Here is a 24,447-nt window from a genome sequence, read left to right as displayed (position 1 = left end):
ATATAGTGCTTTAGCTACAGAAGTGCATGGACTGCAGAGGCAGACTGTCCGGGCAAAAGACTAGGAGACAACCTTGGACAGGGACTGCATTGTGGATTAACTCTTAGCAGTGCCTTTCCATTTTTAATAGACGTAATTGTGTTTGTTTATTCCTCAAATTGCCTCCTGCTTGAAGAGAGTTCTGGCCTACAGGCTTGCCTTCAGTTGGAACTGTCTCTCTTTTAGTTCCAAGCTATTACAACTAGTGATAGGCAGTTCATCTGTTTCCTATGGGAGTAGCTGAAGTCATTCATGTAGCTTTTCATCAGGTTTGGAAAGTCTAAGGAGGTATATCTAAGGTTTGACACCTGGATCTTCACTGTTGGCTGGGATCCTGATTCTTTTTCAAGCAGCTTTATGTGGTAGCAATTACTCCAGTATTTTCCATGTGGCCTCCTGCAGGATGGCTTGGATTTCCTTCTAAGAGCACAAAGGTGGTAGCTGCCAGGCCTTTTAAAACCTAGGCCTGGAACATGGTGACTCTCCTAAATTCTGGTGGTCAGACAGTACTGGAGCCAGGCCACACCAAGAGTAAGGAAGAGACTGCATGTCCTCGTTCAGAAGCCAGCTGCACTTGAGTGACAGCAGGTCTGGTTGGGAGCCACGCTTGAAGCTTGAAGTCATTAGTGACCATGAAGAGCTGGGTTTGTGAAAGGCCATTTCTGTGCTTTTCAGGGCTGACAGGGTACAGAGAGGACCCTAGACAGGGAACCTTCAAGGTACTTTCTTCTTTAACTATATGGGTTTTGAGTAGCTGCAGGATTCTGAGGATGATTTTAGTGCTGACTCATTTCCTAGAGCTGGGCCTGATGAAGTTGTATTTGTAATCTGTTTTGATTTCAGGCACTTGCTTTGGATAAATGCAGCGGCAATGGAGGTGGAGATGTCCACCAGGGCTTCCAGTCCCTTCTCACCGAAGTGAACAAAACTGGCACACAGTACTTGCTCAGAACAGCCAACAGGCTCTTCGGGGATAAGACTTGTGATCTTTTAGCGGTAAGTGTCATTCAGAGACGGTAGGCCAAGGATTCACCTTACTCCATTGCCCACTAATAAAGTTTTGTATTTGTTTACAAGCTTTGAAACTATATGTGAGTATATTCCTATTGTACAGAATATCTAAATAAGAGCTATCCTCTCATTCTGCTCCTTCTCCAAATAAGAGCTTCTGTAAATGAGGGTGATGTTTGTGTTCCTGCATAGACAGAAATTCAGTTGGTGAGAAATTCCTATGTGTCGTGCCATTATGTGTATTATTTTTTAATGAGTTTCTTTTATTTCTTGAATATTACAAGACTCTGTCTCATCATTATTATTGCTGTTGTTGGTGTGAGAGATAGAACCCAGGGTCTCACACATTTAAGCTACAGTTCTAGCACTGACCCACACCCTAAGCACTGTTCAGTACTATTAGCCATCGTATGAAATTCCTGAGTGGAAATGTATGGTGACAGAGTAAACCATTCTTATGTGGGTAGCATTTTGCTTGTCCCCAGTGTGGGCCATTACCAACACAGAGTTATTGAATGTACATTCATGCCCATGTGTCTTAAGATTGTAATATGTATTGCTCCATTGCATTCCCAAATTGCCAGAGATATCAGCAGAGTTTTTATTTTTATTCTTGTCATAAGCTATGAAAAAATCTTAATCTTTTACATTTTGAGATTAGAAACTTTTTTTTTTTGAACATGCTCAAATTGAGCATTCTTAAATACAAAAAAAAAAAAATTTAAAAATCTGAAATCTGAAGACTCCTGAAGACATCTGACTCTGAGCATTTTGGGTAAAGGACGTTCAACTAATATGTGAATTGTTCATTCATTTAGTCTGTGGACATTTTTGTGTTGGGTTGTCATCCTTTTTATTACTTTATAAGAGATTTCCTTTTTGTAATGTATGAGATCAGTCTTACTTTTTTATTGTAATTTTCTAACCTATTTCAGATCTCTACAGGTTTAAAATGATATAATAGAAAAGAGTGTAGCAGAGTGTTAGGTCAGACAGCAATAAGTTCTGTGCACTGGTTTGTTTATTGCACATTATTTTACTTTCTTTGCATCTTTAGCTGCTTTCTATGTTACTATCATTTTTAGGCTTTTTTATATGAAGAAAAACAAAACTTTCAGCAAACAAATGATTAGCTTACTCATTTTCTTTATTTTGCGGAATTTTTTTTTTAAAAAGCATTGATAATTTAAATTGTTATTTTCATGTGGATCTCAACTAGATTTAGTAATATTTTGAGTTACTTCTCACTAATTTATCATTAAAGATTCCAAATCCTAAACCTGGTGAGGTGGTGCATGCCTTTGATCCCAGAGGCAGGCAGATCTTTGAGTTTGAGGTTAACCTGGTCTACCAAGTGGGTTCAGGACAACCAGGGCTACACAGAGAAACCCTGTCTTGAACACACCCCTCTCCATAAAAAAAAAAAAAAAAAAAATTGAATCCTAATTGCTATATGCAATTAGATTTTTCCTTAAGATTGGTTAGTTGTTACTTAAAATAGTCGTTTAAACTGACAGTGCACGGTGTGTTTCAAAAGTATGTGAATAGCCTGTTTTCCTTTTTCTTTCTTTCTTTTTTTTATTGTTGTTTGTGTTTTTTTTTTTTTTTTTTTGAGACATATTTCCTGTATCCTAGAATACCCTCAAATATAGCTAATGGATTACTCTGAACACCTAACCCTCTTGCCTCTACCTCCTCAGTGCTGAGATTACAACATGTCTCTACCTCCGGGTTTATGTGATGCCAGATATGAATCCAAGATTTTTTGCAGAATAGATAAAAACTGTACAAACCGAGCCATGGCCCAAACCCCTAGACTGTTCTTAGGTTGAGATATATTAAAGATGTTTCAGATGCAGAACATGGAAATTGGCAGAGCACAAACTGTGTAAGGATTAGAAAAACTGATCTGTGAATTTCACCTTGGCACTCTACTGAGAAGTCAGGGATGTAAAGCATTTGTCATGAAAAACATCTATTAAAGAGCTGATAAGTGGCTTAACAATTGAAAGGCCTGGCTTCTCTTCCTTCTTTCCAGCTTGGGTTCCATTTCTAGCACCCATATGACAGCTCAAGCCATCTGTAACTATAGTTCCAAGGAAATTGAAGCTCTTTTCTGGCTTTCCTGAACAGAGGCACACACTGTTATACATGTAGGCATAATATTCATTCACATAAAATATGTAATAATAAATATAATAAAGTGGCCTGTCCACACCCCACATTGACCCTCTGAGGTACAGCCATCGCTGTCTCCTCATTTACAGGGTTTGAAGAGGTGTAGAGAGACCAGCTAAGGTCATTCAACTGATACTCAGACTGTGGTGTTGCGATCCTGTATCATAATTCTGTTTTCTCCAGGGCCTGGAGAGATTGCTTATTTGCTAAATAAAGTTGCTGGTTGTCTTAGTCAGGGTTTCTATTCCTACACAAACATTATGACCAAGAAGCAAGTTGGGGAGGAAAGGGTTTATTCGGCTTACATTTCCATACTGCTGTTGATCACCAAAGGAAGTCAGGACTGGAACTCAAGCAGGTCAGAAAGCAGGAGCTGATGCACAAGCCATGGAGGGATGTTCTTTACTGGCTTGCTTCCCCTGGCTTGCTCAGCCTGCTCTCTTATAGAACCAAGACTACCAGCCCAGAGATGGTCCCACCCACAAGGGGCCTTTTCCCCTTGATCACTAATTGAGAAAATGCCTTACAGTTGGATCTCTTGGAGACATTTCCTCAACTGAAGCTCCTTTCTCTGTGATAACTCCAGCTGTGTCAAGTTGACATAGAAAACCAGCCAGTACACTGGTATAAAAGCAAAAGAGTCCCAAGTTTAGATCCCCAGCACCCACATAAAAACCCAGCATGAAGTTTCATGACTGTAGGCTTAGTACTAGGAGGTAAATAGACAGGTGGATTCCTGGAGTGCGCTGGGAAGCCTACTCAGCTTAATTGCTGAGCTCCAGGTTCAGTGAGAGGCTGTCTCAAAAAGTAAGGTGCAGAGCTCTTGAGAAAGATATTCATATTCTAGCTTTCACATACACCCGCACACACACATGTACATACCTAGATGAAATGTACGTTTACCACACACATAAATATATAAATGAAAATACAAACAGTTCTCTCAAACAAGAATTAAATATGTAGCTATGAGAAGAGCTGTTTCATAGAAATATTGAGAAACTATGCTATATACACTTGTAAAAGTAATTTCTGGGCTTTTTTTATACTATTCTAGTTCCCAAGTATTGACACAGAGACCCTTATATTTATTAACAAGCGTTATGTACTGTATCTGGGCAGATGCCCACCTATTTTAACCCTCTATGGCTGCTACTTCCTAGCCACAAGCCCATTACTGGCCATCTTAGCCTTGTCCTGGCTGCACCTTCTGTATCATTGTCTTTGTGATGACTTCTCTGGCCACCTGCTCATGGCAAATGCTCATGGTCATATTTTCTCATGGTCCATTCTCTTTACCCACCAGAGCCTCTCTCCCTGGGATTGCTAGCTGCTTCTTCTCTGGCCCAGATTTTGGCTGATCAGCTTTTTATTAACCAATCAGAGGTGATAAAAAACAGTTTTTATACATCACTGAGACAGGAGATGCTCCAGTGATCATGATGAGATGTCAATGATCATGACAATGCAAATGTATTACTACAACCAGATCTCTGGGCACAGAAATCAGTGTCTGAATACACAGTACACAAAACTATTCCCCAACACACAGTGTTAGCATGATGGGAATTTTAGCCCATTTATGTTGTATTGACTTTTGTGTTGTAACATGGCAGAATGTGGGTAGGCCTCAATGTCATTGTCATTTCATAGAGTATATCAGCAATGGCTTGTACTTTTGTGTATCTTATGATGCTGGTGATCAGTTCCCAGTAAGGACCTGTGCATGCCAAACTGGTCCTTCACTTCTGTGCTGCACCACTCAACCCCAGAATGGGCTGTGATTTTGTGAATTGCTTACTCCCTGAAACTGAGCTGCTTGACATGGTGACCATGAACACATAGCTATTCAAATTCCATATTATGAAGTACAATAAATTAAAATGAAATTTCAGTTTCATAGCTTCCATGGCCACACCCCTAGTGTCTGTCTCTATAGGTGACACTATATTGAATGGTGGAAATTTGTGTTTCTTTTGGCATAGAAATTTGTGGTAGAAGGTCCAGGTCATGCACAGCACAGAAGTGTCATAGCTCTTGTGGGGTTAACCCATACTCTGCCAGTGTGGTGGTCTCTTAGAGTGACAGCAGTGTGATACTGCATCTGAGGGTGCTCCCGATTACCTCCTTGAGCTTCAGCTACTACCTCAGAGATCCAGCTGTTCATCATGCTTTTTAGTAAGTCTTACACCAACCAGCATCTTACCTCATTCATAAACTAAGGGTCATGCTGGACAGCTGGAAAAAGGAAGAATGGATTTTTATATTCTTTCCATATATTTGTTTTCATTAAATTTTAATGAATTTTAATTTCATTAAATTTTGATTATCTGCTTTTGGGCATTGGGAAGGAGGCTGCTGGTGCTAATTACTTCCATGGCTGTATAATTGTTCTGTCTCAGTCTTTTAAAGATTCCTGCCTCAAGTTCTATGAAGCAGAGTTGGAAGAGCTGGACTTTCAGGGTGCTACAGAGGAGTCCCGACAGCACATCAACACCTGGGTAGCCAAAAAGACAGAAGGTGAACACAGAGTTTCTCTATTTGTTTGTTTTTAGTGCTGAGATTTGACTGCAGGTCCCTGAGCATGCTAAGCAGGATCTCCTCTTCCACTGAGCTATATTTACCCCATCCCTCTCAAGCAGTTAAGCCTACTTAAAAAAAAATGATACATTGAGTTGTTTGTTTGTTTGTTGTTAGTTTGTGTATGTCTATGCACACCTGCAGTCAGGACAACACACAAGAGTTAGTTTCCACTGGGTCTTAGAAATTCTATTTAGTTCTTCAAGTTTGCCAGACCATTCCCCTGTCTCTTGTCCTTTTGCTTTCATTTTTGTTTTTGTTTTTTTGAGACAGAGTCCACCACATAACCTATACTGTCCTGGAACTTACTCTGTAGACCAGGCTGTCCTGGAACTCAGGGATCCATTTGACTCTGCCTTCTGAGTGCTCACATTAAAGGTGTGTTAGGCTCAGCCCATAAATCTGAACTCTTAAGCTTTACCCATCACAACTCGTTTTTGCCTGAGAAATCTTTTGTATGACCTTGTACAATATACAAGACAAGTATACATTTAAATAGTCTATAGAAATGTTTTAAAACAACTCGTTGGTATACCTATATGTATCATAATTAAAGATGGAGCCAAACTTTCATATTAATGAGGGAGTGTATCTAAACACAATACAATCCAAAGATATAATAAATTTAAAGCTTTTAAAAAATCTTCGTATGTATTTATGTCTGTATAAAATTATGTGCACCTTGTACCTACAGGTGCTTGAGAGTCCAGAGAGTGACAGATCTCTGGAACTGAAGTTATAGGCAGTTGTGAGCCACCTAATGTGGGTGCTATATGAACTTTGAAGCATTTAATCATCTTTTCATCATCCCAAAGATGTAATAACTTGATGCTTACTTGCTGAGAATAAGAGTATGAATATGTGGAAAGACTATTTTTCACAATGAAGCTATTCTGTCTATAAGAGCAGAAAAAAATTGTATGTAGTCGCAAATGCTGCATTTCTAACATGACGGTTTTGAGTATGAGCTGATATGTTTGACTCATTGTTTGTTGGCATTGTATTTCATAGCGCAGTACAATGGCAAGCAGTACAAAATGTTCATGTATGTCAGGACCAAGTTCACAGTGAAGTGATGTGAAGCAAGATGGAGCCACTGCCATAAGCAACTTGGGTTCATGAATTTGAATTGAATGAAGCTCTGGTTATTGCATGTTCAGAATGCTCTGACCATTGGCAGTTTTTTCAGTAACTACACATCAGACAGTATGATCACAATACGCAGTTTACAAGGCTTTTTTCTAAGTAGGTACAGACTTTACAAAGCGGTCTCTAAAATACTGTCAGTGTCTGACACTTTGCTTAGCTCTTTCCTGTTCCTTTTTATTTTTACTTTTTAAAGATAGAGACTCACTATGTATTGCTGACTTACCTTGTTATATAGACCAGGTTGGCTTCAAAATGGGCTTGGCCCTGAGATTAAATGGCGTATTACTACATCTGGCTTTCTTCAGCTTTTAACAGTGTGTCTGTGATGTCTCCCAATATTTGATATACCTATTCTAGAACTGACCAACCTGCTGTCTCTCCCATCCTTGGTCCATCCCTCCCTCCTCTGTGGATATCAACACACATGTGGACATATTCTCTCTCACACACATGCATAAACATAATTAAAAATAAATCTTAAAAAACAAAAAGGTGTCTTCTTGTTGATGTCAAGGTTATTGCTTTAAGGCTAAATGTCTCTTTATATTGAGAGAAGTGAAATCTCTTATGTAACCTTCTGACCAGAGCTGCACACAGGTGGTGCTATTTGCCTATCAGCCCTTGGCACATATCAGCCACTTCTGTTAGCCAATTGGGTCTTGTCTTTTTACTATCCTCCTGTTGCTATGAAGAGACACCATGACCAAGGCAACTATTACAAAAGAAAGAATCAAACTGGGAGCTTGCTTACAGTTTTAGAAGGATTATTTCATGATCATCTTGGCAGGAAGCAGACAGATGTGGTGCTGGAGCAGTAGCCAAGAGCTTTCCATCCTAACCCACAAGCAGCAGGAAGAGAGAAGGGTGGGGGGTGCTGTGGGTTTTTGAAATCTTAAAGACCACTCCCAAAAACATATCTTCTCCCTCAGTTCAACTGAAGCTGAGCATGCAAATATATGAGCCTATGGGGCCCATTCTCATCCATACCACCACAAGTCTTTAATTAGTTTTCTTTTTTAAATTCATTCTTTCAGATAAAATCAAAGAGGTGCTGTCTCCAGGTACAGTGAATTCTGATACATCGCTAGTCCTTGTGAATGCCATCTACTTCAAAGGAAACTGGGAGAAGCAGTTTAACAAAGAGCATACCAGGGAGATGCCATTCAAAGTCAGCAAGGTAATCACAGTGCAGTAACTAAGGAGACTCCTGGGCAAGGTCCCCTGTTCACACTGGCTTCTAAAACATAAGGAGGTTCCTCATGTAGCCTGTGCTTCTAGTGTCTCTGGGCAGCTCTTCAGGCAGGACCCTCTCTCAGCTGTGAGGAGGCTCTCTTCCCTTCTCCTTTTGCATGTTGCCAATGATGGCTGCAGGCTATATGGTTTCAGTCCTGGCCCTGCTTCTGTCAAGGGCTATCCTGTCACTTGCAGATGTTGAGGCCAAACCTGATGGCAGAGCTCTGCAGTGGTGTTTCATAGAAGTTTGAACATAAGAAAATCTAAACTCCAGATGTGGTTTATGAGTCTCCTTCTGGCCCAGAATGCAGCCCATTCCTTGTGCACAGTCCGGTCGTTTCAGTGTGTCTTCTCAGAAGTGCTGTCTTGTGTCTCCTGCCTCCTTCAATAGGATTACACCTTGTGTTGGTTGCCACAAAACAATACAGATGGAAAGTAACCTTTCTTATCCTGTTGGAAAAACAGCTGAGGGCAGAGAGCTGTCTAATGAGTGCCTGACTTATGGTTGGCTCCTCCTCAGGCCTTCGAGGAGGAGCCCAAGGCTGGGAGTTCCAATAATTCTGAACATCCAGACGCTGGGTAAAGGGGAGTTGGGAACAGAGTGGACCTGTGGGCTGGGACTGGGATGGGGAACTCTGGCTTAGCTCATTAGCGATTGTTCTTAGCTTAGTGGTGATTATCGGGGAGAACAGAGGGGCCTTCTGTGGGAGACTTAGGCTGTAGATGAAGGCTTTCTCCATGCTCCCTGCGGTGGTTCGTGATGAAAGAGACAGTCCATGTTTATCCATACTGTTTACTGACTATTCATCATGGAAAATGGCTGCATACCACCTTTTCAGGGTAGACCAGAGATTAAATAAATACCTTTTGTAGGAAAGAATGTCCAGGAAGGGAAGCTTACTGGCAAAACCCTCAGGGCCTCATTAGCACGGAGAACTCTCTTATCTACATGACCTTAGGTCAATTGGTGATACTTGTTCCAGGCCAGGTAAGGAGCTGCTTACTGTCTCAGGTGAGTGCCTGGGTGCTGCGGACTCTGAACCTACTCAAACTTACCAATTTTCTGTTGCAGGAAAGTTTTCTTAAAAAACGAACAGGCACATTCCTGAACTTGTGCCAGTAACTGGGCTGGCCTGCCTTGCACTGGCGGGCAAAGGCCGACCTGTTTTTATCTCATGGAGACTCTCTGGTCTGGAGCTCCCAAAATTTAGTGGAGCTCCTAGGCTCCACTAAGTTCCCACTGGCGGGTCGCTACCATGCCAGCTCCGTGTTTCAAATCCCCCACCGCCTTTGTGGTGCCCTTCGGGCAAACCCACACTTTGCTGCCGTAACTTTCTCCTGAGAACACAGACAAGTCGCCTCATGAAGGAAAATGCAATACAAACTTAGTTCAGAAACAATGGTAACTCAATTGCTGGACGCAACAACTAAAATCCTAATTTGTAAGCCTTATTAAATCTAAATCCTCTGGTGGCGAAACCTGAGGGATCCGCCATTGAAACTGGGAGACACTCGTAATTACTCTTTGTCCTCATGCTATCCTGGTACAAAAGGACCTCTCTCCTGCTTCCTCTCTTCCTCCATCCAACCCGGAAGTCCCGCCTACTTGCCCAGTGATTGGCTCCTTTATTCATTAGCGGATTTGTTCACATGAAGTCACCTGAGTATGTGACTCACTCCTTGTCTGCCACCCCTCCTAAAAGAGTGGAATTAGCATCAAAATACAAACAGCACCAGGCCCATCCACAAGAGTTTCCTGGCAAGGTCCATTGTCCCACACAGGAGGGCAGGGAATGGTGGAGCCTGGGGCTGCCTGTTTGGAGTGATGTTCTTGGGAACTGGCTTTCCTTTTCTGCTCTACCACCTTTAGCATGGGATGTTTTTCCTCATGCTCACAGGAGGACTTTGACCCTGATGTAGTCCACAGGGAAGGACATAGGACTGAAAGCAAAAAGCTTTTTTTTTTTTTTGAGATCTTTCCCATATATAACATAAGTGCAACTACTTACTGTGGCTCCTATTAGATGTGGTGTTAAAAGCATTGTCTTGTTTACTTGTCTGCACACTAGGACACAGACAACTGTGTGACTACAACAGCTCCTGATAGTAATCATATATGTGGCCATGCCTCCAAAGACACAAAATTTTCTGTCCTGTGGATTTTTATTTAAACTATGAGCAGAATTTCTGCCCATTAGTTTACCAGACCACTTGTGATCCTACTGTGTACCATGCACTAGCTGGCTGAGTGTGCCTGCCCTCATGAAGCTCTGTTTTTCTGGGGAGAGAAGTGTGAGATGAGCATAGGTAAGAACCCTGTAGTTGGTTCCAGAGACACACAGAGGTAGTGGCAGGATGCTGTGCTTGAGTGTAGTGGCAGTGAGAGCGCTGAGGAATCCTTCACTATAAGACTGCATAGACACCAGAAGCATGTTCCAGATTCTTCAGACCACTGTTTTGGTAGAAAGAAACATAATTTAGTTAACCACAACACTACAAACAGCCATATGACCAAAGAAGAGAGAGTGAAGTAGAATAGGAAGCAGGGTGGGCTCTGCATTATGCCAGGGTGTTTTAAGGATTTAGTTAGCCTTTGTTCCTGGTAGAGTGGTACCACAAAATGTTGTCCAGCCACTGCAGGGTGGTCTGACTTGCCTTGTGCTGGGACTTATAATAGCTGCTATGCTGAGGTCAGTGGCAAGGAGGTCATCCCAGGGCTGTGCTGATGGCAGTCTCTTAAAAAAGCAAAGTCAGGTTTGGGTTATAATTCAGAGATACAGTCAATACAGTTTTGTAATGAGTCAAATCAGGGTATTAGAGAAGACTGGAGTCAAGGACTTGAAATGGGTTTGGTAACTGGAAGGAGGACATCTCTGTCAATCAGTATGAGTAAGACTTGTAGGTAGAACAGCTATAAAAAATAATATCAAAGTGAAAGAGTCAAATAGATTATAAAATAAGTATTCCATTGTTCAAGTTCAGGCTAGAACAGAGAATTTGAGAATTATGTTCAAAGTCATGAGAATATATGAGACCCCAATAGAACAGAATTTTTGGCCTAGGATATCACAAGTGTTTGGTGAGTGGGTCAGTCAGCTTCCTGTCATTAAAATGTGGAGATACCCAATTTAATAATAGAAAGGGTTTATTTGACTCAGTATTAGGGCTTTAAGTCTATGATGAGATGGATCCATTGGTTTGGGCCCTGTTTTGAGGGTACTGGAATGGAATACTGGGAGCAGGCATTGGAGCAAAATGATTTTCCAAGACCAGGAAGTAAAAGACAGGAAAAAGCCAAGAATTCCTTGGTTCTGTTCTGCTCAGTGATATAAATTCCTCCCTCTAAGCCTCGCCTATGAGAGTTTCCACCACTATGCCATGCATGGTGGCAAACACATTTAATCCCAACACTCAGGAGGCAGAGAAAGGTAGCTCTCTGAGTTCAAGGCTAGCCTGGTCTCTGTAGCAAGTTCTAGATCACCTAGGGCTATAGAATGAGACTCTATCTCAAACAAACAAGATTCTATCTCCTCAAACTTGCACATTGAGGACCAGCCTTGAAAAATGGGCCTTCGGGGTCATGTAAAGTCTAAACCTGTGTTTGAGAGGCTGATCAAGTATTCTAGAAGTCAATTCAAAAATATACTCTCAAGGCTGGAGAGATGGCTCAGCAGTTAAAAACACACGTTGTTCTTGAAGAGGACTGGAGTCAAAATCTAGTACCCACTGGTGTCTCATAACCATCCATAGCTCCAGTTCCAGGGGATCTGATATCCTTTTCTGAAATATACAGGCACTAAATGCCCGTAGTCATGTGGTACATGTATATACATGCAGGGCAAACACTCATACATCTAAAACACAATTTAAAGAAGCAAGTATGCCTAGTTTCAGTGCCTGGCTACTTTGGTTGAATTTGCCCAATGTGTCACATGTGTCACCTTTCAACTTAATATTTATCCTTCCTTTACAGAATGAGGAGAAACCTGTGCAAATGATGTTTAAGAAGTCTACCTTTAAGATGACCTATATTGGAGAGATATTCACTAAGATTCTGTTGCTTCCCTATGTCAGCAGTGAGCTGAACATGATCATCATGCTTCCAGATGAGCACGTTGAACTGAGTACAGTAAGGATCACTGGGCCTTGATGGAGCTGTGATGGAGGAAGAGTGGTGTTTGAGGTTGTGCTGGGGAAGCTCTCCTAGGCTCCCATGATCATGTTTTTAATCTTCCATTCTTGTGTGAGTGTGGTAGAACCCAGGACCTAGAGCATGCGTAGTAAACACTCACCACTGAGCTGCTCCCTGTCCCTCCCAGCTATCATAATAGGTTACAGCCACACTTCCCTGGGCACTGTAGAATGTTACTGTTGTTTCAGTTACCTGTTGTGACAGCACTGTCCTAATGTCTTCACCTCTCTTCTAGGTGGAAAAGGAAGTAACTTACGAGAAATTTATAGAGTGGACAAGGCTGGACAAGATGGACGAAGAAGAGGTAGAAGTATTTCTCCCAAAGTTTAAGCTGGAGGAGAATTACAACATGAACGATGCCCTCTACAAGTTGGGCATGACTGATGCCTTTGGCGGCAGGGCAGACTTTTCTGGAATGTCTTCCAAGCAAGGCTTGTTTCTGTCTAAGGTTGTGCATAAGGCCTTTGTGGAGGTTAATGAGGAGGGCACAGAGGCTGCAGCTGCTACAGCTGGCATGATGACGGTGAGGTGCATGAGATTCACTCCCCGCTTCTGTGCCGACCACCCCTTCCTTTTCTTCATTCACCATGTTAAGACCAATGGAATTCTGTTCTGTGGCCGGTTCTCCTCTCCCTGAGCAAAGGGTATTCCTGTCAGTCTTTGACCCTCTCTCCATGGTTTGCTGTAACCCAAGTGACCTTATCCATAAGTGCAATGGCAATTATGAAATAAAGGGCTTTATGGCACCCCACCTTCAGAACTGTCTGTCTGCCTCACTGGAGGGCTTTTTCTAGGATCTGGATTTGTACTTCTGTGGGTTTATGGTGTTACTGGCTCCAGAGCTCATCCCTGCTGCAGGACCCTGTGGCTGCCAACACGGGCAGCCATGAGTGCTTCTGTCTTTTTCCTTGGTAGCATCAGGATCTCATCTTACTTTAAGTGAAAAAAAGCCAGTGAGTTGAAGCGTCAAGGAATGGACAGTAGAGAAAGCTCCTTTGCCCTATATCTGTTTTCCCTGTCCTATGGTATGACACATAAGCCTCTTTAGATACTTACTTTCTCCCAGGGGTTGGAAACATGAGGTCATTCACTGACAGAAGCCATGTATAAAAGGCTATAACAAGCAAGTGAGTTTTCTGAAGATGGCCTACTGTTTTGCATGGCTGCAAATGGGTGTGCTGTGGAGAGGCACAGCCCTAGAGACTTTGTCTCAGGATTGCTTCCCACTGCTCATATGCCTCTCCTGCCACTATAATAGAGCCCAATGATTCCTGGGCATCAGCCCACTCTATTAGGCAAATTTCCTGCACATCAACATGAAGGTGGACTTTCATGAATTAATGGTGTTTATATGAATTAATGACTATAGAAGTCAAATAATTTTAGGAAGAAAGTTTAAGGAGATGGTTTTAGTTGTTTTTTTTTTTTCCCAGAAAGATGTAATAAAGTTAGAATCAAGGATAGAATGTGCAATCTCCTCATAGAATAGTAAATAAAGGCTACATTATAAGGAATACAATGAGCCTTCATAAATTGCACTAAGAAGAGAAATAGGCTTAGAACAAATTCGTGGTCAAGGAAAAACATTCTAGATCAGGTCTAAGGATGGAGTCACAGATATGCCATCTGATAAAACAAGGCCATGTTTTGCTTTGAACTTATAATGAGCTTATAGAATGAAACAGTGCTTTGAACTTACTCTCGACATCATCTTTCTCTTAGTTCCCTTTTGTATAAAATTTTATCTATGGGGTAATTTTATAAAGAACTTCTTTTCTAAAGGTATAAAAAGGTTGAGAGAAAAAACAAAGTGTGGCTGTTGGGATTCTGTTTTATCTACCAAATGTATGTATGTCTGCCTGTCTGTATGTATGTACATACATGTGTATGTAGGTAAATGTGTGTGTACCTACATATGTATATACACTTGTGAAATTGATGAAACAGGTGGTCAGGCCTGGCCAGAGTATGACCTCTCTATCCTTTTCTTTCTTACCAGCCACATAAGAGTTAAAAAGTTCAGAGTTTCTTGCTAGGCATTCTTATTTCGAGACAGGGTTTCTCTGTGTAGTCCTGGCTGTCCTGGAACTCACTTTGTAGACCAGGCTGGCCTTGAACTCAGAAATTCACCTGCCTCTGCCTCCCAAGTGCTGGGATTAAAGGCATGCACTACCACTGCCTGGTCTTGCTGGCATTCTTGTCAGCCCTAGATAATTACGTTTTGTTCCATCAGTGGTGCTGACTCTGTAAATTGCCCACTGCTGTCAGCTGGGGGCTTGGGGGATGTTTACTGCTAGTAGCATTGACCCCAATCACTTGCCACACCCCTAATTGCCTATGATGTCAAAGCTGGCCTTTGAAAATTCACATAAATACCAGATGACTTTCTACTTAATGACAAGTATTATAAATAAAAGGTGACAAGTGTCTGCAGCCATGTTGAGCACTTGCTGGAAATACAATAGAAGCATTTATGAGGAAGGTAAGAAATTAAAGGGGTCAGGGTCTGTGTGAAAATCACCTTGAAAATCTAAGGGATGGCAGGAAGAACTTTCCATGACCTATGTGCAGTTTTGCAGTTGCCAGGATCCCTTCTGACTTCACTGATGCTGCTGTGGTGACAATAGAGTTGAGTAACATTAAAACAAATGGAGTTGATGTGAAGAAAGGGTGAGCAAGGCTTGCTGCTTTTGATGCTCGCCATTTTTCAGTGCTCTGTTGCTATAGCAAAAATGGACTAGAAGCATGAGCATGGTGGTACAGATGAATGATTCCAGCACTTGGGAAGTAGAAGTGGAAGGATCTAGTATCAAACCATCTGGTATTAACTGGAGTTTAATGACACAAGTTAAATGGACCTAGCATGCACTGACAGCATGCAAATACTAAAGAAATCACATTTCTCAGCATCCCATGGAAATTTCTCCATAATTTATGATATATTAGGAAAGATAGCAAGTTTCAACAAATTTAGGAAAATTGAAATAACATTTTCCATTCTGTCTGACCACAGTTGAATAAACCTGGCTGCCAATACAAACTACAGAAAGCACACATACCCATGGAGACTCAACAATACACCTGAATGTCAGTTGAGTCAAGGAAGAGATGAATAAGGAAATTAATAATTCCTAGAATTGAATGAAAATGAAAATACAACCTACCCAAACCTATGGGACACAAAACAGTTCTAAGTGGAAGTTCATTACAGCAATAAGTACCGACATCAAAATTTTGAGAGATGTCAAATTAATAGTGCATGCATCTGATCCTTGGAAAGACAAGAAAAAAACAACAATCCAAAGAGCATGGGAAAAGATAATCTAACTCATGGCTAAAAGCAAGAAATAGAAATAAAGAGAATACAAAGAATCAAGGAAACAACAGGTTCTTTGAAAAAAATCAAGACTGACAAACTATTAGCCAATTAACAGAGAGAGAGAGAGAGAGAGAGAGAGAGAGAGAGAGAGAGAGAGAGAGAGAGAGAGCGCAGATGAGAGGTTCTACATTAATATAATTAAAGATAAGATATCAGGGAGACATCACTGTAGATAGTGAGTGTTTTAGTCAGGGTTTCTATTCCTGGACAAACATCATGACCAAGAAGCAAGTTGGGGAGGAAAGGGTTTATTTGGCTTACACTTCCATGTTGCTGTTGATCACTAAGGATGGAACTCAAACACGTCAGAAAGCAGGAGCTGATGCAGAGGCCATGGAGGAATGTTCTTTACTGGCTTGCTCAGCCTGTTCTCTTATAGAACCCAAAGACTACCAGCCCAGGGATGGTCCCACCCACAAGGGGCCCTTGCCCCTTGATCACTAGTTGAGAAAATGTCCCACAGCTGGATCTCATGGAGGCACTTCCCCAACTGAAGCTCCTTTCTGTGTGATAACTCCAGCTTGTGTCAAGTTGACACAAAACTAGCCAGTATAGTCAAGAAACTCAAAATCATGAGGACATACTTAGAAAATAATGTGTATCCTACCAAACGGGAAAATCTAAAAGAAATAAATGAATTTCTAGATTTATATAACCTACCAAAGTTAATTCAAGGTGAAGTACATAATGTAAATATATACAAACAGTGAGATGGTAACAGTAACTAAAATTTCCCAGCTAAAGTGAACCCAGGTGGATTCTGTGAAGAAATGTGTCACCAATGCTCCTCAAACTATTCTCCAAAATAGAAAAGGAAAGAACATTTCTAAATTATCTGTATAAGACCAATATTATCCTGAAAAAAAAAAACCAGACCAAAAAGAAGAAAGAAAAAGAAAATACAGAAAGACAGAAACTGATTATAGTCCAACTTCCCTGATGAACATAGACATAATAAATCACAATAAAACACTTGCTAAGCAAATTCAAGAGCACATCACAAAGAGAACATCTTGATCATTTGGCTTCATCCCGGAGATGCAGGGAGGCTCAACACAACATACTTAAAACAATAAGCATAATCTACCACATAAATGCACTAAAGGACACAGACCACATAACCATTTCATAGATGTAGCAAAGGCCTTCAAAAATACTCAATATCTTCCCTTCATGACACAAGTTATGAAGAATCTAGGGACATGGGGGTCATATCTCAACATAATAAAGGCATTATACAACAAGACCAAAGGCAACATTATCCTAAATGAGGAAAAACAAAATATTTCTACTACCATAAGAATGAGACAAGGATGGCCACTCTCTCCATTCCTGTTCAATATTGTGCATTAAGTCTTGGCTAAGAGGAAAGACAAGTGGATGAGATAAGGGGGATACAAGCAGGAATGGAAGAAGCTTAAGTCTCCTTATTTGAATATGCAGTGGTTCTATGTATAAAAGATCTTAAAGACACCATAAGAAAAATACAGATAATAAACACTTTTATCAAAGTACCAGGATACAAAATTAACACATGAAAGTTGCCTTTTATACACAAACATGCCAAGAAGAAAATTAGGGAAACAGCAGCCTTAAAGTTTTTTAACCCCTTCTCCTCCAAAACCAATGTTTGGCAAGGGATACCTTAATTCAAGTAAAGTGGCAACCTACAGAATAGAAAAATGGTTACCAGCTGCACATCTGACAGAGTGTTCAGATCTAGAATATGTGAAGAATGGAAAAAATCATAGACATTAAGAAATCCAACAATTAAAAATTAGGAAATTAAGAGAAGGAACTAAACAGTTCTCATAGAATAAATGCAAAAGGCTGGTAAACATTTTTAAGACTGTTGCATTCTTTGCTATCAGGAATGTGCAAATTAATGCTGCTTTGAGATTTCATCTTACAAGTCAGAATGACTACCAACAAAAAACAAAGCTAAGCCCTCAGACAAATGACTACAAATGCTGATGAGATGGGAAAGGGGAATGCCTACTCACTGTTGCTGGGTGTGCAAACTGGCACAGGAAGTATGAAAATCACTTTTGAATTCCTCAAAAAGCTAGGAATGGATCTTCTCTATGATCTAATCATTTAATTGTGGCATTCTGGGGCATATTCAGCAATATTCCCTAAATGTGAAAAGTCAAAATATTATGGATTCAAAGCCAAGTTATATTTGGCTACTTGGTTCTGTTTAACATCCCATTTACTTACTACCTTTTTCTGTACATAAAACTTTCTTGTGATCTAAAATGAAACTAATTAATCTTCAATGAAATCTATTGCTGCCCTATTAGAACCCATCTCTGGGGGCTGGAGAGATGGCTCAGGGGTTAGGAGCACCCACTGCTCTTCCAGGGGTCCTGAGTTCAATTCCCAGCAACCACATGGTGGCTCACAACCATCTGTAATGGAATTCGATACCCTCTTCTGGTGTGTCTGAAGACAGCAACAATGTATTCATATAAAATAAATAAATCATTTAAAAAAAACCTTTACTCTCCCCCACCCTCTGCAATGTCCTCTAAAAGCAAATCTTTGAATCTTATTAGCATTTATCAATGCCTCTTCTGTCATCAACTCTTTTATTTACCCTCCATCTCTTTTGCTTAATCACTTCCAACTAAATTGATTTTAAAACTCTCATAGATGTCATGCCTATGTTTATGGGTATTCCTTTAATAACTGCTTTGAATTATACCTATAGGTAGGCACCTTTTTAATCTAGATGTCAATCTAGTTCTCCAGAATACTGTCCAACCACACTGTTTGTACTCATATGGGCAATAGCTTCTTGATGCACAAGCTTCTGCCCCAGAGACCAGTAGGTACTAAACACTGCTCATTGTAGATCATGAGGCCCAACCCTAATCTGTGGCTAATTTTAGCTGAGAAGAAGCTAGATTCAGCCCACACCCATTGTCCCTTGGATCTCTCTCCTCTATCTTCGTTTCCTGTGAAATCATTCCTCTATTTGTTTTTGAAATTCTAGGAATGTAACATTAGACTCCAGAAGAGACTGCTATTCAGACTACAAAATAATGCCTGTGAGCCTCTAGCTATCAAAGTTCCATGTATATGATGTGGGGATATTGGTATACACATATTCTGCTCCCTAAAACCTTTCTGCCTCTTTCTGGGGAATCAGAGGGCCTGGCAGAAGACTCCTGCTCTGAAATCTCCTCCATCAGAGAGCTGTAAGAGAGTCTAGGTTTGCTGACAGATTTGGTAGTTAAGAGCACTGACAGCTCTTTTGGAGGACCCAGGGAACCCAATGCCTTCTTTGACCTCTGCAGACACCAGGCAGCATGTGCACGTACACATATGCACATGGCATATGTACATGTAAAACCCAGGCATACATACATGTGGTGCACAGGAGTACATACATATGGTGCATAGGCATACATATATGTAGTGCATAGGCATACATACAGGCAAAACATCCATACACATATATTTAAATTTAAAAAGAAGAGATGATGACTCAGTCATGTGGGCCTAATTCCTATCTTCTGAGGCTCTTTCATAGACCATATCTCATAGACCACATGTTTTTGAGGCTTTTCAGGACCACTTGATTCTTTTGCTCTGAGAGGACCAAGGCAGAGAGAGAGGAAGGTGGACAGAGGAAAAGACTCCATGGTGTAAGAATCTTAAAAACATGGTTGTGAGGGCGGACAAATTGGAGTTAAGATCAACTCAGATTGAGCATCATAAGTAATAACTACGGGTTATTGTAGGAAACTAGATTCTAATAGCATAGAGGGTAGATATATGTCAAGATTTAGTGCTGATAAAGGCTTATTATAAATTAAAGGTTTCGTGTCTCTTTTATCTGGGAATTAAATAACCAATGGGAGGGTAGAAGCCCCTAATTGGGATTAAGTATTTTCAGCAATTAACTGCAGGTAATAACTTAACAATATGGCAATGCTTCATATAAAAAAATGGGCCTGACTCACACAGACGAATTTTGGCCTTTCATTTTCTAATCTAATAGTTCTGAACAAGGGCTCTACTCTATTGAGGAACATAGCAAATACTTTAATGAAAAGTATTGTCTTAATTGATCTTTTATAGGAGCCTCACAAGGGGATTTGTTTTTGGCCCTGTGACTCAGAACAGCAAAGAAACCTACACATTGGATCTTATCAATAGATCTCTACCTATGGGTTGTTTTCAACATTTATTTTGGAAGAGGCTGTTGTTTTTAATACCTTGATTCTTCCAGTAAATTACTTAGGTCTTGTCAACACATACATTGTTCAAAGTTAGGAACAAATGGGTCACAAAGGGGAAATAGGAAGCATGGTGCAATTGAGGCTGTGCGTTCATCTGAGATTGTAGGAGTTAGTTAATTACTTTGGAAATCCAAAGTATAGTAAGATTTAATTCTATTTATCTCAGAGGTTGGTTAGTTTTGAACAGGTTGAATATATTGTGTGTAAGCAGATTAAATAAGTTATAAATGATTGCAGAGCTCATTATTCACCTGGTTACAGGTTGGGTGAAAGTTTGATATGTAAAGGCAATCTTCAAACAGAATTTCTCAGAAAACCCATTCCTATTGGAGGATACAAGCTTGAAAGCTCTGAGAGGGCACAAGGGGCTGGCTTTCCTGGTCATTGTCCAGCCTGCATCTACTTATTGGCATGTCTTCTTTTCTTCTTTAACTTTTTAAGTTTGATTGCTATCTTCCAGATTACAGGTCATTAAATTTTAGATGGCATGATTTTAGGAGTACCATCGGTTACCATCAGCATCAGTACCTGCCTTACACTGCTGAAACCACACCACAGTGCTGTATGTAATAACCATCCCTTCCCTTTCTCCAAAATGCAACTCAAACCTTCCATGCCTTAAGTTCCTACACCTGTATGACAGACTAACAGTGTCAGCCAGGCCTCAGCATCTCTTCTCAGCTCTAAAGCAGTCTCAGTAGAAAGTCATTGATCTTGTGTCAATGACTTGTCCTTCCTGATCTGTCAGGGGAAAATTGTAGAGACAAAATGGCTCAAAATGTAAGTATCCTCCCACCCCTATCCCTTCCCTGCTTCAACAGCAGAACCTAATTTACCTTAAGCCTGATCCTGTAAATCATGTTACCTTGTGCATTATGGGATCCCCAAATGACCCCTGTAAATGTATTACATGGCAGAATAATGAGATGGATATTTCCTGTTTATCCAGATATGACATCATACAAATGGTCCATGACCTAAAATTGAACAGCTTCCCCTCTGATATCTTCCATCTCAGGAGGGAGAGCCTCTCTGAGAATTTTCTTTCTGTGTTTGTTTTGCCTGTAATACACATTCTTTATTAAAACTCTTATTAGTTCTAATCTGGTAAATAATTTATACCTTTGTTGCCATCTTGCTTGTTCTTAGGCAATGTCTTTATTTTTATATAGTTCAGGAACCCTTACCTAGAGAATGGTGCTGCCCTCAGTGGACATATTCATCAATTAAGACATCCCTTAACAGACATACCTACAGGCCAATCTAATGCAGACAATCTTTCATTGAGAGTCTCTTTGCAGGTAACTGTCAATTGTATCAAGTTGGACTTTAAAGCTCACTATCCTATTAATATTTTTGCATTCCTGGGGAACAAATCTGGGGCATACTTTGTAGAAAAAAATCCTCTACCCAATGAGATTCATTCCCAGACCAGTTTGTCTTATTTACAAATGTCTATAAACCTGTCCTAAGGTGAGTAAAGGGCTCAAGTACAATGAAGTGTCAGCAGAAAGCTAACCTGTCAGTACAGATTATTCAAAAGCCAGTTATAATGGCTTGTGCCTACAGGTGATACCTTGCAGAACCCAGGGGCTCTTGGAAATGATCTGAGTGTCATCAGGAACACCAGCAGATAAGAGGTGATAGGGTTAGGTCCTGCTGGGCCACAGATCCAGTGAATGTCAGCACCCAAGTATCCTGACCTGGGGTGACTGAACAGCAAGACCCCTCTCCCTAAGCACAAGCCATGGGGTTTCGAGCCTCTTGAGGCTCACTTTCCTCCCACATGCCTCAGATAAGATTCTGCTCTAGTGCTGAGGAAGAGATGCTAGGAGTCTTGGCTTTGTGTGCTGTTAGGCATGCTCCCATGGAAACAGAATGAATGGATAATGCTACATCCCTCTAGAGATGGGAGGAAATAAAGAACTTGTTGGGCTGAGAACTCGCAGATTGGTTATCTATGACAGGTGTCAAATTTTTTTCAAAACCCAGCCTTCTCACCCCTCTTACATTGCCTAAGATCATGGGTAGTTTAACTAAAGGCCATATTCTCTCATGCATAAGTTCAGCCCCTTAGCCTACATTCTAGTCCCTGCCCCTGTCTTTATAGCCCTGTCCTGTTTGGTCACATTTTTTTCTGAGTCTCTAACCTCCAACCTTTTCACCTGTTCCCAGTCCTGCAGTGCCCCAGGCTCAAGCCCAGGCTCATTGAGCCAAAGCTCCATTCCTTCAAACTGAAGGAGGCCAGTGACCCAGAATTCCTGTGTCCCAGGCTTCCTGGTCTTGGCCATCTGGTGTGTGAGAGCTAAGGCCCAAGGCTTAGCTATGAGGCCTGGTGATAAGGACTCCTAAGTTGGGAATGCTCTACCAGCGGAGACCCTCCCTGCCATGCTGGATGCTGTGCCTGCTCCCTGGAAGGAATAGACAGTGGAAGTGGGCAGCAGCTGAGGACCCGCACTGTTCCCAAAGTACTGCACCTCTGGGCAGATGCCAGTAAGACCCAGGAAGCCTAGGGTTCCAGAGTGGCTGGCCACTGTTGAGGGCACTTTGCCTCCACTAGTTTGACTGTGCTATCCCTCCATCTGGTTCAGCCCTTAACTATCTGCTAGTGAGGTCATGTTGGTGACTCAACTCACTCTGTCCTTACCAGTAACATCCTCTAGGTGTGTGAGGGAGATGCACTGTCATTTCTGATCCTATCTGGGTTGAATATTCTCAAGTGCCCTGCCTATCCCTCCAGCATGTGCCACTGGTGAGGAATGAACTCTTTAGTTTGTGGGTCTGTAGTCCAGTCATGACATTCTCACTGCGTTCCCAACCCTGGTGCTTCAGGCCTGTTCATAGAGCCTTTTAACATTTGACCTGGCTTCTCTGCCATTCATCCCCCCAGTAAAATCCCAATCACACTTCTACCTCCTTACTCTCCTCCAAGAAGACCAAACTGCCTTCTGTCCTCCTTTATTCCAAGGCTCTTTCGTTCAACTCTGACCACCCACTTCTGTTCAACAGGGATTCTTCATGGCCCCAAAATACTCAAGTCCTTATTTAGAACTGTCCCCTCTTCTTTGTCCTCAATAACTCATTCCTCTGGCCTCTCTTAGCCAGCTGCTGCTGGCTCTTTCTTCCCTATTCACGTTTGTGTACTGGCATTCCTGGGAATTCTTCCTCTCCTGGGAAACCCTCACCAGGGCCTATGACTTTAAACTGTATCTATTTGACATCACATTGACACTTGGTTCCTAGACCTCTCAAACTTCCCATGAAACTTCAATCATTCCATGTCAAAATTGAAACTGATTTCAGACCTGGTGTCACAGCCTTGCTATCCCAGCTATATGGGAGAATGAAGGAGTTTGAGTCTATCCTGGGCTCCAGACAAAATTTAAAGCCTGCCTGGGTACTTACTAAGACACTGTCTCAAAATAGAAAGTAAAACCAGGGCTAGTGATATAGCTCAGTGGTAGAGTGCTTGCCTAACATCCAGGAGAGCCTGGTTCAGTCTCCAGCACCACAGAGGGGGGAAAAGTGAATCATTTTACTCAGATGTACTGTGATATGGCTGAGTGGGTAAATGCTTGTTAGTCAAGCCTACTGACTTCCACAAAATTTACTTTCAATTGCCACAGGTAGGCTGTCATATACCCTCACTCATACACATCACACACACACACACACACACACACACACACACACACACACACACACACACACACACCCAGTGTCACAGTCTCTAGCCTGGTGGGCCAGGTCATCCATCTGGGTCACATCTGCTTCCTTTCTCCTTACTCAACTAGGCACAGGGCATCCTCCTTTGTGTTTTATTCATTGTATTTATTTACTTAGATAGCTTTGTTTGGCCTGGAGCTTTCTATTTAGACCAGGTGGTTCTTGAACTTGCAGAGATCTTCCTGCCTCCTCTTTCCCAATGCTGGGATTAAGGGAGTGCACCGAGTACTGCCTGTCCTCTTCTGTAAGCACCTGTCTGGTTCCCGTTAGCGATTTTTATCTGAAAACTTGGCAGCATTGTTTTCCCTGCCTGGTTCCCACTCCTGCCAGGCTTCCACACTGCTGTGAAGCAAGCTTTCCTATCTTAATTCTGAGGATGTTGCTACATGCTCCAAAGTGTGTAAACCCACTGGCATGATGTCATGAATATAAAACAGTCTAGTATCTAAGCTAAATTGCTTCCTACTTAATGATATCTTATGAGCTATAGGGTTCCTGTGGTATAGGCACACTTCCATGTTTCCCAGCCTGCACAGTTGGAACATTCTCTCCTGTGTGTCATTTACTCAGCTCATCCCGAGTCTTCAGTTCTGTCCTAGTGCTAAGGACTCTGACATCACTTTTAGTCCATATTCCCAAAGGTAAACCTGCCGTTCCTGCTTCTACTTGTTCTTGCCCCTGTATTCAGCACAGGTACTGCACATACCACA

At 41.5% G+C, this 24,447-nt stretch overlaps 1 protein-coding gene across 8 annotated transcripts in view; it reads left to right on the top strand.

Moving 5' to 3' along the window:
• Positions 1-13,142, top strand: part of Serpinb6a (serine (or cysteine) peptidase inhibitor, clade B, member 6a) — an 84,877-nt gene extending 71,735 nt beyond the window's left edge. For 4 of the 8 annotated variants that reach the window (NM_001243192.1, NM_009254.3, NM_001164117.1 and 1 more), the window contains 5 exons: positions 883-1,035; positions 5,631-5,748; positions 7,992-8,134; positions 12,164-12,319; positions 12,618-13,142. In NM_001243192.1, the coding sequence (NP_001230121.1) occupies positions 883-1,035; positions 5,631-5,748; positions 7,992-8,134; positions 12,164-12,319; positions 12,618-13,019 (972 nt within the window). In that variant the 3' untranslated portion in view covers positions 13,020-13,142. The remainder of the gene's footprint in view (positions 1-882; positions 1,036-5,630; positions 5,749-7,991; positions 8,135-12,163; positions 12,320-12,617) is intronic. The other 4 variants (XM_011244299.2, XM_011244301.1, XM_011244300.2 and 1 more) reach the window with 1 other exon arrangement.
• The last annotated feature ends 11,305 nt before the right edge of the window (positions 13,143-24,447 follow it).

This window comes from Mus musculus, chromosome 13, assembly GCF_000001635.26.
Source record: "Mus musculus strain C57BL/6J chromosome 13, GRCm38.p6 C57BL/6J".
In the NCBI taxonomy this organism is placed as follows: Eukaryota; Metazoa; Chordata; class Mammalia; order Rodentia; family Muridae; genus Mus; species Mus musculus.
Note: the sequence above shows the minus strand (reverse complement) of the source record. Positions and strands in the feature narration are given on the sequence as shown.